The sequence below is a fragment of the Leptopilina heterotoma genome, unplaced genomic scaffold (genome assembly GCF_015476425.1).
Source record: "Leptopilina heterotoma isolate Lh14 unplaced genomic scaffold, ASM1547642v1 Lhet_73, whole genome shotgun sequence".
Lineage (NCBI taxonomy): Eukaryota > Metazoa > Arthropoda > Insecta > Hymenoptera > Figitidae > Leptopilina > Leptopilina heterotoma.
In genome coordinates this window covers 881,885-898,788 of record NW_025111169.1, presented here as the reverse complement: position 1 = coordinate 898,788, position 16,904 = coordinate 881,885, and the positions used below count along the sequence as shown (strand labels likewise).

The 16,904-nt window shown below is 24.4% G+C and overlaps 2 protein-coding genes across 3 annotated transcripts; one reads left to right on the top strand and one right to left on the bottom strand.

The window, feature by feature from the left end:
- Positions 1-998: 998 nt before the first annotated feature.
- On the bottom strand, positions 999-6,996 carry LOC122510726. Its single transcript, XM_043625574.1, has 2 exons — positions 5,815-6,996; positions 999-3,151 (listed from the first exon to the last, which is right to left on the bottom strand). Exons 1-2 carry the CDS (start codon positions 6,501-6,503, stop codon positions 1,861-1,863), a joined length of 1,980 nt encoding a protein of 659 aa, XP_043481509.1. The 5' UTR covers positions 6,504-6,996; the 3' UTR covers positions 999-1,860.
- Positions 6,997-7,270: 274 nt separating this feature from the next.
- On the top strand, positions 7,271-16,625 carry LOC122510727 (vacuolar protein sorting-associated protein 51 homolog). 2 transcript variants are annotated; one of them, XM_043625577.1, is made up of 10 exons: positions 7,271-7,442; positions 7,538-7,672; positions 7,807-8,028; positions 8,468-9,063; positions 9,330-9,543; positions 11,337-11,561; positions 11,860-12,194; positions 12,455-12,629; positions 15,565-15,677; positions 15,745-16,625. In XM_043625577.1, the coding sequence occupies exons 1-10, from the start codon at positions 7,362-7,364 to the stop codon at positions 15,851-15,853; spliced, it is 2,205 nt and encodes a 734-aa protein (XP_043481512.1). In that variant the 5' UTR covers positions 7,271-7,361; the 3' UTR covers positions 15,854-16,625. The 2 variants fall into 2 exon arrangements, with proteins under 2 accessions (XP_043481512.1, XP_043481511.1); XM_043625576.1 differs by having other exon boundaries at positions 7,272-7,442; positions 12,452-12,629.
- Positions 16,626-16,904: the final 279 nt, after the last annotated feature.

The window sequence follows — 16,904 nt, the reverse complement described above, 5'->3', positions numbered from 1 at the left end:
GTTTTTAAGTTTTTTTAACACCAAAAAGCAAAATTTCAGACTTCTTTCTTATCCTGCTAATAAATTGAATTCCTGCAACGAATTTTATTACTCATGAAAGAACTTAAATCCAATTTATAAAAATAATTTAATTCTTGAGAAGAATTTTATGAAAATTTTCAAATAATTTATTTAATTCCACTAATTTTATGCAAAAATTTGGTTATTTTTAAAAATAATTAATTTTTTCGAGGAATTGAAATTTAATTTTTAAGAATAATTACATTTTTCAAGCAATTTCTGTAAAATTGTATTAAAAATAATTGAAATCCTGCGATGAATTTCATTATTTATAAAAATAATTAAATAATTGCTAAGAATTATATTAAAATTTTCAAAAATAATTGAATTCCTGAGAAGAATTTTATTATTTATGAAAATAATTGAATTATTACGACAATTTTTATTAAAATGTTTAAAAAGAATTGTATTCCTGTAAAAACTTTGTTAGTTTTGAAAATAATTTAATTCTTCCAAAGAATTTAAAAAAAAACATTTTTTTAAATAATTGATTTTTTCGAGGAATTGAAATTAAATTTTTAAGAATAATTACGTAAAATTGTATTAAAAATTTATAAAAATAATTGAATAGTTGCTGATAATTTTATTAAAATTTTTAAAAATTGAATTATTGAGAAGAATTTTATTATTTATGAAAATAATTGAATTCTTGTGAAAAATTTTGTTATTTTTAAAAATAATGGAATTCCTCATAAGAATTTCATAAACATTGTTTTAAATAGTTTTAAATAGTTTTTCGAAATATAATAAAGATTATGAAAATTTTATTTTAAATAATAATTGAATTCTTGTGGAAATTTTTATTTGCGAAAATAATTGAATTTTTATTGTAATTAATTTAAAATATTAAATTACAGTAAATTAAAAATTTAATTCAAAAAGAAAATTTCGTCTCAATTTATAAAATATACATCTAAATAATAATTATAACGAACAAATTTTTTATAATTTAATCAAAAAATTTATTTAGAATTCATAAAACAATTTTTTAAAAAGTCATTTAGTTTAAGAGTATAAATCACATTTTGATAAAATGAAATATTAGGAAGAATATTAATAATTATTATTATTAAAAATCACACAGATGCGATTTAAGACTTTTAAACCAAATTAATTTTTCATCTCATAACATATATACCTGATAATTTATTTTAATATTTGCAAACAGTACTGTGTCTATTTTTATTTTACAACTTCCAAATGTACAATAAGAACATTAATTTGTCCTAGAACGTTACTTATCATTTAACTACATAATTATAATATAAATATACATACATCAATATTTTAGATGTATAAATATAAACGCAATTAACTTTTTATTTCGCCTCTTTCTAATAAGTTTCAGAAAAGAAAACATTTTCTAAAAAAATTCAATTGCAACAATACTATAATTGACACATACATTACACTGTTTAACGAAAATTATTTCTGGCTTCTATTCAAAAAATTAAGTGTATTTCCAACATTAATTTAGTTAGTTAAATTAATCTATTAAATTAATTAATTTGAAAAATTATATTCAATTTATTTTGTTAATTTAATAAAGGCTTTTCATAAATTTGACGAAATGTTAGTTACATTCTTCAAAAACAGAATCATTTTTTATTTACAAACTTGATACTTTTCCTACAATAAAACTTAATCTTTTGAACAGTTCCGTCTAATTTCACAATATTTCTAGATAACGAAATTATCCGAATGAAATGAAGACAAAGTCTTAAAAAACAAATGAAAAAAGAAATTCTCAAAATACAAGAAACAAAAACGAAAATACAAAAACATTTTAAAAAGGAGAATTTACAAAAAATCAATCACCTTGTTAACAATTGCAAGCTTCACCTTTGCTCGTGAATTTTTCGGAAGTCTTTGCAATTGTGGTTTTAATTTTCGAAGAAAATAGTAAAGTTCATTTCTAATCGGCAACAATGTACGACGTGTTTTCAACGATGTTCGACATATTTTCTCCTCTTGTTCTTCCTCAAGAACCTCGTCGTATAAATTTTCCGTTTTCAATTGAATTTTACTCTCGTTGAAATTCTCCTGTAATTCGACTTCTTCCTCGTGTATTTCCATATTGCCCTCGACAAATTCCTCGACAACTTCCTCAGTGGCGAATGAAAGTAAATCGGACATTTTCACTGAATCGGCGTCAAAATCAATTTCCTCCTCCTCGGGTTCAATTTTTCCCATTGGTTCAATTTTCTCAATGTGATGCTCCATTGTTCCTAGGGTTTCTAATTTTTCGGGCATTATATTGACAATTTGTTCGATACTGCCGTTGTTAATTTTTTCCCGTCTCGTTTCGCTTTGTGATTTTCTTCCTCTACCACGACTTCGACCACGGCCACGTCCTCGTCCACGACCGCGACCTCTTCCCGACTTTCCCGCTTTCATCCCTTGATCGGGGAGATTTATTTTAATCAGCAAACCTGGTGGTATACTCGAAAGACTATGAACTGGAATTGGAGCCCCCAATTTTGAAATATCACCCGTAAATGGGAGAATAACCTTTTTAATATCCGTCGAAATGTTATTTGGCAAATTTTGAGTGACGCTGTTGCTAATAGCAATCGGTTGAAATTGATTGCCAAATTGAAATTTCCAATTCGTCGACGCTGGTATTGGTAGTTTTTTCATAAATTCGTCTGTTTCGAAACTCAGTGGTTTTGGTTTGGGAATATTTATTAAAGTCGGCCTTCTTGATTTTCCTCGTTTTTTCGCCAATGGAGCTGGTTTATTGTCGACCTTTGGCTTTTTGCTCGAAACTAAAGGTCGAGAACCTCGTTTTCCAACTTTGCAGACCTCGTCAACATCTTCATTTTCCATTTCCATTTGCTCTAAAGCCTCTTCGGGTGTTAAATCGTGAACATCCTTTATCGTCGGCACTGCGTCGCATGGTCCAATATTGTGAATATTTTGCCCTGTTTGAAAATGTTTCGAGCACAGGACAAGTTTTCGTATTTGATTCGGTGACATTTTCAAAATATCCTCACGTCCGAGAAATTGACACCAACGTAAACATCTTCCAATTTCATAAGCTGGGAACGGATGAAATTTGTACCTTTCCACTTTGTTCCTTGGATCGGACCTGGAAAAAAAATACAATTCAAAAACTACTCTTCTACCGGAGTTGCAACAAAAATTTTAATATTCACTGATTTTTAGACAAAATTTTGACCTTTTCCCTGACAATTCAACAACTTATAAAAATTCTGTATTTTTTCATGACCTTCATTTTTGTCAATTCTAATAAAATCCTTCGCCAAAATTCAATATTTTTATAAATAATTAAATTCTTCACACGAACTCAATTATTTAAAAAAATGTTATAAAATTCGTTACAAGAATTCAATAAATAATAAAATTTTTCATTGGAAAATTTTTTGCAAGAATTCCAATTACTTTTCACAAATAATAAAATTCTTCGCTGAAATTAAAAATAATATTTTCCAAATCTACTATTTTAATAAAATTTCTTAAAAGAATTGAATTGTTAAAAAAATAATAACATTTTTCGCATAAATGCAATTAATATAATGATTAATAAATTTTTAACAGGAATTCAATTATTTAGAATACAATAATTGTCAAGAACATTTTTCAAAAGAAATAAATTATTTAAAATATTTTTAAAAATACTTTCAAAGGAATTAATTCTTTTGTAAAAATTTTGATAACATTTGTTTATAAGAACTAAATTATTTTTATACAATATTTTCATTAAATCATTATTAGGGATAATTGAATTGTTTTTTTGCAATTTTAATAAAATTTATTAAAAAAATTAAATTATTTACAAAAATTTTAATAAAATCCTTCAAAAATTCAATTATTTTTAAAAATAATAAAAACGTTCAAAGGAATTCAATTATTTAAACAAATGTAATATAATTCGTTGTAAGAATTCAATTACATATTTTCATTAATAATAAAATTGTTCACACCATTTCAATTATTTTTAATACAATTTTAAATAAATTTCTCGAAAAATGTAATGATTTTCAAAAAGTTTTGGAAAAATTTTTGCAATAATTCAATTACTTTTTGTTTTCACAAAATGAAATTTGTCGCTGAAATTCAAATATTTTCAAAATATACTATTTTAATAAAATTTCTCAAAAGAATTCAATTTTTCGAGAAATTTGAGTAAAATATTGTATTAAAAATAATTAAAATTCTGCGATGAGTTTAACTATTTATGAAAACAATTGAATTCCTAAAATGAATTTAATTATTTATAAAAATAATTGAATCCCTGTAAAAATTTGTATTATTCAAGAAAATATTTGAATTATTGCGAAGAAATTTAAACAAAAATTTATAAATAATTGAATTTGTATGAAATATTTTATTATTTGTGAAAATAATTGAATTCTTACAATGAAAATTATTTCATTTTATTTTATTTATCGAAAACATTTAAATTGTTACGAAGAAACTTAAAATTCTTTCGGGAAATTTAATTAAGTTTTTTAATTTAAAGTTATTTCAATTAAATTTAAATAAAAGACATTTGAATTCTTATAAAGAATTATATCAAAATATTTGAAAATAATTCATTTCTTTCAAGAAATTTAATTAAAAATGTATTGATAATAATTATTAAATTCTAACGAATAAATTAACATCAATTTTTTAAAATAATTCAATTCTTTCGAAGAATTTTAATAAAATCTTTGAGAATAATTGCATTTTTCGAGAAATTAATTTAAAATTGTATTAAAAATAATAATTGTAATCCTGCGATGAGTTTTATTATTTATGAAAATAATTGAATTCCTGAGAATAGTTTTATTATTTATAAAAATAATTGAATTATTGCAAAGAAATTTATAAAAAATTTGTAAATAATTGAATTCCTGTAAAATATTGGTTATTTATGAAAATAATTGAAATTTTGCGTAGAATTTTATGAAAATATTTTCTAAATAATTCAATTCTTTTGAAAATTTTTTTATTAAAATCGTACAAATTGAAAATAATTGAATTGAAAAGCATTTTTGAAAATAATTTAAATTTTGCCAAGAATTTGTCAGATTTTATTTAAATTTTTGAAAGTAATTGAATTTCGGAGAAGAATTTTATTATTTGTAAAGATAATTGAAATTTTGACGAGAATTTAAAAAAATTTGTGAACAAAATTGAATCTCTGCAAAAATTTTTATTACTTTTGAAAATAATTGAATTTCTACAATTATTCATAACTTTTTTAAAATTCAATTTTTTTAGTACTTTTAACTAAAATTCTTCTATAAAGCCAATAATTTTAGTAAATAATTAACAATATGTATATTGAATAATGTAACTAGTTTCAGAAGAATTTCAATTATTAAAATTTTTGATTAAATTTAGTCTAAATTGAAATTTTCTAAAATTTCAAATTAAAACTTTTTGAAGTTTCTTTTCATCTGCTTTTAAAAATTGTAAATGCAACTCTTTTAAAATTCAATTAATTTTGTAATATTTAAGTAAAATTATTTTTTTTAAAAAGAAATTAATGTCAGAAATATAAAAAATTGAAGGTTTTGTATTATAATTCCTGTTAATTTCAGTTTATGAGTCAAACAAAACAGACACGAAAATTTAGAATTTTCTTACTAATTCCAAAAATTTAATTTTTTTCAGTAGTTTTAATAAAAATCCCTGACTTTTCCCTAAATTCCCTGGCATGTGTTAATCTTGTGCTAAAAAGCATTTCTAAAATAAACAATTTCTAAAAATTCTTCTATAAAATAAAAATAATTCAATAACCTGGATCGTCCACATGCAGCACAGGCTTGACTCTCCAAAACAACAGACGGCAATGGTTCGAATTTTTTCAATTTCTCATTAACCTTTGCGACATTTGGCTCAGCGATAAGTTCCATAATAAAAGGTTCTTCGCCTTCCTGATCGGAGAAACGAATATTCGGCACTGCATGGTCCTTAAGTCTATTCTTATAATTGTCCATAAACTGTGAGCCGTCAAAATGTTTTGAACATATGTAACAAAATAGAATTTCTTTTCTCGTCAGCCTATAATAAGAATCAACTCCAACAAAATCGAGCCATTCTAAACAACGAAATTCTTCTCCGGGAAAATGATGAAAAGTCACTCCGTCATAGTCTTCCTCAGGTGGATCCTTACGAGCACGACCACACAACACACAGGTTATGTTGTATAAACTTTGTTTTGGATCATAAACAGAAGGAACTGCCGTACAATTCAAACGATCATAATAATCGTTTAGAAAATCTTTTCTTTCAAAATGCTTTGAACATACCATTCGTTGGAGAAGTTGTTTTTTCGTTAATTTATAAAGATCCTCACGACAACAAAACTCCAACCACTTTCCACAACGGGGTCCATCATTTACTGGGAATCCAAAAAACATATATTCCTCCTCACGATTGTTTGGATTCATTCGTGAACGACCACACACTACACATGGATGTGGCATTTTTAACTATATTTTTTTCTTTATAGAAATTCGTCTCTGGTTAAATGAAAAATAAATAAAATTGTATCATTTTTAGGTTAAATTCACTGACATATTTATGCGTATCAATAACAGACTTGTTTACATAAAGTTTCCACTCCATTAAATGAATATTCTTTCGATAAAGCACGTAATTCTTTTTGTTAATATTGTAAACGACAATTTATTAAATTGTATTCGTCATAGTCGCAAATATATGTATATTCATATATAAGAATATAGAAAACAATTGAAGAAAAATTTTGCAATAACTTTTCTTTCTCACTTTTGTTTTCACGCGTTTTCACAGTTGTTAATTTCACAATTTCACCAATATTGAAGTTCTTTAAAAGTTAACAATGTCCTCTATTTGATATTAAAATCCAACTTAAGAGTAATATTATTTAAACAATTTTCAAAAACATTCTTTTGAAAATAAAATTTTTTTTTCTCTTTTCTAAGATTACTAGGTTATGTTTTTGCTACACTAGCGTCCTCAACCTTTTCCGGTTGCATTGGCGTGGGAGTTTTTAAATTGCATTATTAATATTACTTCGGTATCTTTTAAGAAGAAATTTTCTCCTTATCGTAAAATTGATACTTTTTTTGTAGTAATTTTTATCGCATAATAATTAATAACTAAAAGTTCCGAGGTTTTTATTTTCAATAAATTTTTCACTTATTCGAATTTTCCCGCACTTTAGAAACGTCAGAACGCCACCAAACGGGGGAAAATGTCAGCAGAAACCTAACCTTAAAATTTCCACCAAAAGCACCAAAAGTCGTATGACATTTTGGAAATAAATCTGTCAAAAAAAGTTTGTAAACAAATAATTTACAATGACAGATAATATAAGTAATTCGTACGATATAAATGGACAGCACTTTAATCATGATATGCATTTGCAGAAATTATTAAAGGTTCAGTAAATATTTAATTTCTAAATTATCGTCAGGTAAAAATGTTGACAATTGACAAGTGTGTAAATAATTAATAATTATTAATTTTTTTCAAGGAATGTTCACTTAAACAAATAATGGACCATGAGGCAGAAATTATAAAGAACACACAAACTTTGCATTCGGATATGCAAACTCTGGTCTATGAAAATTATAATAAATTTATATCTGCCACGGATACAATTCGAAAGGTAATTACAATTTCGACATATTTACCGTAAATTTATTCAGAATTACAATTTTTTTTCAGTTGTTCAACAACAAAAAAGTAATTATAATTTTTCAATTTTCTTCTTGTTTGCTAAAATTGTTACTAAAATTTCAGATGAAGAGCGATTTTAATCAAATGGAGGAAAGTATGGATTTATTGGCTAAAAATATGGAAAGTATCACTTCATTTTCAGAGCAAATTTCATCGACTCTACAAGGAACACGTCAACAAATTTCTCGATTATCATCCGTACATGCTCTGTTGAAAAAATTACAATTTCTCTTCAAGTTGCCCAGTAATTTGAAAGATAAAATGAACGCTGGAAATTATAATCAGGTCTCTATTCCTCTTTAATATTCAATCTTTTGAAGTTTATTTTTATTATCCCTAAGTTTTGAACCTTCAAATGAAGGAAATATTTTTAATTCAAAATATTCTCATAAATAACTGATTGCAATAAAAAAATAGAAACTTACTAAGAAAAGTTTAATTTGATTGAAAAATAAATAAATTTTCCTTCATATGAAAACTTTTGTAATTTTTAAAAATAGTTAAATTTATTTTAAAAATTATTCTATTTTTGAATGTAATTAGAAAATTTTAAAAAAATTGAGTAGTCAAGTTTAATTTTTTGACAGATACTTTTTTACTACTTTTTTTCTATCTTTAAGATACTTTTTGCGACTTTTTAAAAATTAAAAAAGTACGAAGCCTGTTTTCTATATAAATGTCGCAATTTGAAAGTTAATAACAAATAAAAACTGAAATATTTCAGGCAGTGCAAGACTACATGCACGCGCAACGTGTCCTGAATCAATACGGAAACATGCCGTCCTTCCAGGGAATTCAAAAAGATTGTGAGGAAATAGTTGAGGAACTAAAATCGAAACTTCGAACGCAATTTCATAAGAAAGATGCTTCAACGAAATTACTAGCAGAATGTGTTGATCTACTTCTTCAGTTAAAGGAACCTGCTGATTCTTTATGCGCTGAATTTTTGACGTACGCGGAAATTCGATTGACTGGTCAATTGGAAGTATTGAGCGATATGTGCGAAAATGATATTATTGAATTTGTCGATATGGGAAGTTCAGGATTTCTCAGCGATTTGTGCCTAATTGTTGCTTCATACAATGATATGTTTATAAATAGACAACCTCTCGACGACGATGAATTCAGTGATGATTTTGATATTAAAGCTGTCTCACGCCTTAATACATTTATAATGAATAATATGAAGAATTATTTCGAATTAATTGGAAAACGTGTCGAGGATGTGACGGACACGGCAATTTTAGTGAGGGCACTCGATAGATTTCATCGGAGATTGCAAGCAATGAATTCACTTTGTAGCGAAACTGATTTTGCTCGGTAAAAAAAGGAAAATTTCTTTTTTCCTTCTTTCTTTCGCCTTTTCTCTCTTTTTTTCCTTCTTTTTCTTTTATCCACTATTTATTTTTTCTTCGGCTTCCTTTTCTTTCTATTTTTTTCGACTTCGTTTTTTTTTCTTTCTTTCGTCCTTTTTTCTTTTTTTCATTAATTCTTTCTTTTTTCTTCGGTTTCTTCTTTGTCTTAGTTCTTTCAAATTAATTCATAGTGAATGTAAATTTTTGGTAATAATTCCTGAAAATTTGTAGATCGAGTGTCGATATTGTCATCAATGCTGGAAGAAGACAGTGCCGTAATCATTTACACTCGTTGAAGCAACATTTGAATGAAGCTTTGGTGAAAGTGCGACAAATTCTTGCAACAAAGACAACGCAAGAAGGAGATGGAGGTTTAGCCGAACTTCAGGCAACGCTCGTAATGCCAATCATCGAAAAAGTCAAAGGCGTTCTTCAAGACCTTCTGGTTAGTCAATTAGACAACTTTTCTATTATTTTAATTCCAAATCCAAAAGAAAACACGATTTTTTATGATTTTCATTATACTTAGCAAAAAAATGTTACAGAATTGACACAAATCATGGAATTCAGGGAAAAATCAGGGAAAGTAAAATCAGTTAGAGAATTTTTTAAAAAATACTTGAAAAATATTCAATTTCTAGAATTCATTAGAAAATTTTGGATTTTTGTGTCGAGATTATGAAATTTAATTCATTTTAAATAATTTAATTCTTGAAAAACTATAACAAAATTATTACTTATAAATTATTTAGCCAATAATTTTACTTAAAAATAATTCAATTTTATAAGAGTTGTGTTTACAATTTTCATAAATAATTAAATTTCGAACAGAATTCAAATTGTAATTTTAGAAAATTTCAATTTTAAGTATTTTTAATCCAAATTTTTCAAAAAAATTGTTTTTTTAATTTTTATTTCAAAAATTGGATTGGAAACAAGTGGATTTCAAAATTAATTTATTTGAACTTTCCGGTTTTTTTTTTGAATAATTGAATTCTCAAGGAATTTACTAAAAAAAATTCATAAAAATAATTGACTTAAAAGAGAATTGTAGTTAAAATTTTTAGAAAGTAATTAAATTAAAATTTTAAAAACAGTTTTGAAGAAGTAGCAATTTTTTTTATAAATTATTGAATTTCAGAAGGTTTCAAATTGAAATTTAAAAAAAAAAAAAATTTTAATTTACGAATAATTGAAATTTCGTAAAATTGGATTGGAAACAAGTGGATTCCAAAATTAATTTAGTTGAACTTTCAGGGTTTTTCTTTGAATAATTGAATTCTCAAGGAATTTTCTCCAAGATTAATAAAAATAATTGATTTAGAAGAATTTTAGTTAAAATTTTTAGAAAATAATTGAATTGAAATTTTAATAACAGTTTTGGAGAAGTAGCAATTTTTATAAATTATTATTGAATTTCAGAAGAATTCAAATTGAAATTTAAAAGAAATTGAATTTAACATAATTTTAATTCAGAATTCTGCGAAAATTAGTTTTATTGAAAAATTTGTATTCAAATTATTTTAAAATTAATTGAATGAAATCTTGAATATTTAATTAAAAAATTTTCGAATAATTGAAATTTCGTAAAAATGGATTGAAAACAAGTGGATTTCAAAATTAATTTATTTGCAATTTCCGGTTTTTTTTTAATAATTTAATTCTCAAGGAATTTACTAAAAAAAATTAATAAAAATAATTGATTTAGAAAAATTTTAGTTAAAATTTTTAGAAAGTAATTAAATTAAAATTTTAAAAACAGTTTTGGAGAAGTAGCAATTTTTATAAATTATTGAATTTCAGAAGATTTTAAATTGAAATTTAAAAGAAATTAAATTGAAAACAAGTGGATTTAAAAATAATTTTAATTGAAATTTCCGGTTTTTTTTCTTTGAGTAATTGAATTTAGTTAAAAATTCAAGAAATAAATTGAATTTAAATCATGAAAATAATTTTTGGAGAAATCACAGTTGCAATTTTTATATATTATCCAATTTCCAAAAAATTTGAAAATCTTAATCCTTATTGATATTTCAGAATAATCTCACAATCAAAGACATTTACAAATAATTGAAAACATTTTTTTTTATCATTTTTGGAGTGAATCACAAAATATTTCTTAGGATCAGGAAAAAAGTAAAAATTCTGTATGCAAATCAGGGAAAAATAATCAAATTCTCGTGTCAATTTCGAGTTGGAAATTAAATTTCTAATCCAAAAAAATTTGCTAATTTCCAGGTATTTCTACAATCAGACCTGTCATTTAGTCTGAAACCTCAATTTCTACAAAGTTTCTGCGTTGACGAAGTCAGAGAAAGTCTAGTCGTTGGATTTTTACATCACCTGACAGCGACGGCAAGTGGATTCTGCACCGGCTCCGATGTTCCTAAATTTCCTCCAACACTATTGTTACTCTTGAGTAAAATGTGTTTGGAATTTAAAGACAGCAGTGTCAATTATTTGGTAAACATTTCGCAGCATTATTTACAAAAAAAGATTTGTTTAATACTTATTTTGCTAACTTCTGATTAAAAACTGTCAAATAATAATTAGCAAATAACAATAATTAGCAAGTAATAATAATTAGCAAATAATAATAATTAGCGAATAACAATGATTAGCAAGTAATAATAATTAGCAAATAACAATAATTAGCGAATAATAATAATTGAATAATAATAGGTACCTAGTAATTGGCAAATAATAATAATTAGCAAATAATTAATAAGTGGTAAATAATTAATAATTGGCATTTTTTTAGCTCACCGCTGCTGATGAAATGTTCAGTATTGAAGAATACGCTGGAAGCGGCAACATCATAACTCCCGAGAGTGAAATTTGCGAGAATTTCCAGAATGCCGCGCAAACATTATTGAACCATTATGTTCGTCTTCAAGGCTTAGCCGTATCGCAAATGTTGAGGAAATCCATTGAAACCAGAGATTGGTTGCATACAATTGAACCACGAACTGTGAGAGCCGTTATGAAGCGAATCGTCGAAGACATTACTGCAATCGAATCTCAAGTCACTGCCCTTTATGAAGATTCGGACGTTCAAATGGACAGAAGCAGCGACAGCAGCAGAAAAGCCCACAGGTTTTTTTTCTATTCGAAATTTCTAATTTTCTAATTCCAATTTCAATTTTAATTCTAATTCTAATTCTAATTCTAATTCTAATTCTAATTTTAATTCTAACTTCTAATTCTAACTTCTAATTTTAATTCTAATTTTGATTCTAATTCTAATTCCAATTCTATTTTTAATTTCTAAGATTAATTCTAATTTTAATTCTGATTCTAATTCTAATTATCCAAAAAGAAACTTTCCCCTAATTGAAATGAAATTATTTCAGTAGCAGCACATCGAGACATCAATATCGTTCAAATTGGTCGTCATTCACATCGAGTCATTTGGATTCATCGCTGATGACGAATATTCACAAATTATTCTCAGAACGGATTGAAATTTTCTCATCCGTTCAATTTAACAAAGCATCAATTTTAACCGGAATCATCAAAATTAGTTTGAAGGTAATGGACGTTCATTAAACACTTACTTAAAATGCTTCTCGTTGGAAAAACTATTTGCGACACAACTTTTGACTGAGATGGTACCATAATCGGTGCAGATGCTGCACAATGACAAAATAACCTCATCATTATCCACTTTGTATATCGTGGAGACATATTATTCTGTCGCGACTATTCGATTCACATGCACTCATATTTTTTTTGTTCCTAAAAAAAATCGTATTTAATATTATTATATTTTTATTAAATACGATATTATCTTTTTTTCAAAGTCAGAACTCGGACCAGTGAAATTATTTAAAAATACACGGACTTTACGGACCAAAAATGAAAAATTACGGACCAATTACTGACAAAAATATAACCAGTCCAAGTCAAATAAGAGAACATTTTACTTAAAACTAGAAATTAAATTTTTCATAACTATAAAACATGAAGATATCGATAACTCCGAGTCTTCGACTCGGAGTGATCGATTTCTTCATGTTTTATAATAATTAAAGATGACCGAGTAATAAAATCATTTACAAGAATTTTTAACTAAAATTCTTCTTTAAATCGATTATTTTCAATAATTTTCGAAAAAGTTCTTTGACAATTTTCAAATCCATTTGTTTACAATATTCAATTTTACGAAATTTCAATTATTCGTAAATTCTTCAATTAAATAAATATTAGAAAATAAAAACTTAAAATAATATTTAAAAAATTCAATTAAACTTTTTCAAAAAAATTAATTTCAAAATTCAATTGTTTTTAAAAATTCACGCTATATTGCTGTTAATATTCAATTATTATCTAAAATTTTAACTGAAATTATTTTTTAAATAAATTTTTATTAGAAAATTCTACTAGAATTCAATTATTTAAATACAAAAATAAATAATTTATTGAATAATTGAATGTTTCTTAAAATTCAATTCCCATAAAGAATCGTTATCAACAAATTTTCAAATAATTGAATTCTATCAACGAATTTTAATAAAATTTTTTAAGAATAATTACATTTTTCGAAAAAATCGATTAAAATTGTATTAAAAGTAATTTAAATTCTGCAATGAGTTTTATTATCTGTAAAAATAATTAAATCCCTAAGAAGAATTTTATTACTTTTGAACAATATTTAATTTTTGCGAAGAATTATTACTTTTGAAAATAATTGTATTTCTGCAATAATTTGTAACTTTTAAAAAATTGAATTTTTTTCCGTGTTTTTAACTAAACATCTTCTATAAAAACATTATTTTTAATAATTTTTGAAAAAGTTCTTTAAGAATTTTCAAATTTATTTGTTTTCAATTCAATTTTACAAAATTTTAATTATTCGTAAATTCTTTAATTAAATATATACATAGGTATTTGAAAATATAGACTTTAAATAATTTCAAAAAAAAATCCGCAATTAAAGTTTCACAAAAAAAATTAATTCAACAGAATTGTTAGTTAAAAATATGAAAAATTTAAATTTTCAAACATTTTAATCAGAAACCTTTTCAAAATTTAATTATTTCTGAAAATTTACGCTCTAATGCTTTTAATTTTCAATTATAATCTAAAACTTTAACTGAAATACATTTTTAAATCAATGTTTATGAGAAAATTCTATTAGAATTTAATTATTTAAATACATAAATAAATCACTTTATTTTATTCAATTCTAAATCAATTCTTATTAGAAATTTCTATACGAGAATGAAATTATTAAAATACAAAAATAAATTATTTATTGAATAATTGAATATTTCTTAAATTTTAATTCTTATAAAAAACTTTATCAACATTTTTTAAAATACTTGAATTTTTAAATATAATTAAAAAAAAATAAAATTTTTTATAATAATTAAATTCATTCAAGAAATGCAATAGAAAATAAATTGAAAATAATGATTACACTCTAAGAATCAAATTATATTAAATTTTTTTAAATAATCGATTTTTTTCTAAGAATTTTATTCAAATTTTTAAGAATAATTACATTTTTCGAGGAATTTATTTAAAATTGTATGAAAAATAATTGAAATACTACGATTAGTTTCATTATTTATAAAAATAATTTAATTCTTCCGAAGAATTTAAAAAAATCTTTTTTATATAATTGAATTCTTTCGAAAAATTGTATTACAATTATATAGTGAAAATAATTGAATTTCTGAGAAGAATTTTATTTATTTTTATGAAAGTAATTGAATTCTTGCATCGAATTTTATTAAAATTTTTAAAAATAATTGAATTCCTGAGAAGAACTATAAAAATAATTGAATTCTTGGGAAGAATTCGATTTATATATGAAAATGATTGAATTCTTGTGAAGAATTTAATAAAAATCTTTTCATATAATTGAATTCTTTCGAAATATTTTATTAAAATTATATAGTGAAAATAATTGAATTTCTGAGAAGAATTTTATTAATTTATGCAAGAAATTAAATTCTTGTTAAGATTTTTATTGAAATTTTTAAAAATAATTGAAATTCTTCAATGAGTTTTATTATTTTTGAAAATAATTGAATTCCTAATAAGAATTTTATTATTTACGAAAATAATTGAATCCTCGTAAAAATGTTATTATTTATGAAAATAATTGAATGATTGCGAAGATATTTTTTAAAAAAATTTGTAAATAATGGAATTTCAGTGTAATTTTTATTATTTTATGAAAATAATTAAAAGTTTGTGTAGAATTTTACTAATTTTTTTTTAAATAATTGAATTCTTTTGAAAATATTTGAATTTTGGCAAAAATTTTATTAAAATTATTGAAAATAATTAAATTTCGGAGAAGAATTGAATTTTTGGGAAGAATTTTATTACTTTTGAAAATAATTGAATTCTGCAATTATTTTTAATTTCTCTAAAATTATTCCTGCAAACTTCTCGAATTTTTTTTTTTTTTTGTAGGAACAAAAAATAAGTTTAATATTGTATTCTTTTGCAGACTTTTCTCGAATGCGTGAGATTGCGAACTTTCAGTAAATATGGTTTGCAGCAAATTCAAGTCGACACACACTATTTGCAGTTATATTTATGGAGATTCGTTGCCGATGAAAAGTAATATTTTTTTTTCCTTTCAATAGTCAATAGAAATACAAATTCTAACGATTGCTTTTATTTTCAGTCTGGTGTATTTTCTACTTGACGAAATTCTCGAGAGTGCCGTTCATAGATGCTTAGAGCCTGTTCTCATGGAACCAAGTGTCGTCGATATAATCTGCGAGAGAAATTAATTACCGTCCATTAGAATCATAATTATATTTTGCAAATTTCCTTAGAGAAAAATTGTATATATTTAAAAAAAAGTCCCAGCGCTCACTGTCGGTTTTTAGAGATGAAAATCACCTCTTTTATTCCTCTAGGGAATTAAAAACCGAAAAAAATTTCCAAAACCAAAAAAAATACTGTTGTATTCTTTTTGGTTTTGGAAATTATTTTCGGTTTTTGAAGCTCAGTGTCGAAATTCAGGGTCTGGAAAAAACTGTAAATACAAGGAAAAAAGTAATTAAGTGAAATTATTATAAGTTAATGAAGATAAATAATTATTTATACAATAAACGTAGTACGTATTAAATTTAATTCTTTTCAGACTAATTAATTCGAAAAGTAGATATTTTTTTTTGCAAATTGGAAAAATTTGATAGAAAATGAATGATGGTAATTAAAAGAAGAAATGTCTGCTTCCTGTATAATTGTTTGATACTTTGGTTGTTCGTCTGCCTCGACCTCCCACGCAGGTCGAGGTACCAGGGGTTGAATACAGTGTCAGAGTATAATTTAAATGTCATGGAGTCACATACTTTTCTTTGTCGTCTCCCTCTTTCTTTCACGAGACAAATAACTCTTTCACTCTCTTGAACTGATTAAAGTAAAACCATTAAGATCAGAATACGGTATTTATAGTGAGGTCAAATGATTTTAATAATCCTTAACACTCCAACATTTATATTCGACTCTAACATTTATTTTGAATGTATCATTCAATTTTAGATTTATTTTACACGATAACTCGTCTATTTTCATTGATATCTAATCCTCCAGTTTCTCATTTCTGTTTTTATTCAGTTTCTGTCAACTGTTCAATTCCTTTACAGTGCAAAATTCATCGTCTATTGAAAATAATTTCGAAAATAATTTTTAAATCGCTGGGAAAGAACAATTTTTCTTTTACTAGCAGGTAGAGAAAAAAATCTTAAAATAGAAAATTTAAATACGAAAAACTGAATTTTTCGTTAAAAATAACAACAGTAGTGAATAAAAGTGAAAAATAATTCGAGTTTTTTA

Coding starts and splice junctions, on each gene's coding strand:
- LOC122510726 (XM_043625574.1), bottom strand. CDS start 6,503: ATGCCACATCCATGTGTAGTGTGTGGTCGTTCACGAATGAATCCAAAC. Junction 3,152..5,814: donor GCTGCATGTGGACGATCCAG/GTTATTGAATTA, acceptor TTTTTTTTCCAG/GTCCGATCCAAGGAACAAAG.
- LOC122510727 (XM_043625576.1), top strand. CDS start 7,362: ATGACAGATAATATAAGTAATTCGTACGATATAAATGGACAGCACTTT. Junction 8,029..8,467: donor ACGCTGGAAATTATAATCAG/GTCTCTATTCCT, acceptor GAAATATTTCAG/GCAGTGCAAGACTACATGCA. Junction 12,630..15,564: donor TCATCAAAATTAGTTTGAAG/GTAATGGACGTT, acceptor ATTCTTTTGCAG/ACTTTTCTCGAATGCGTGAG.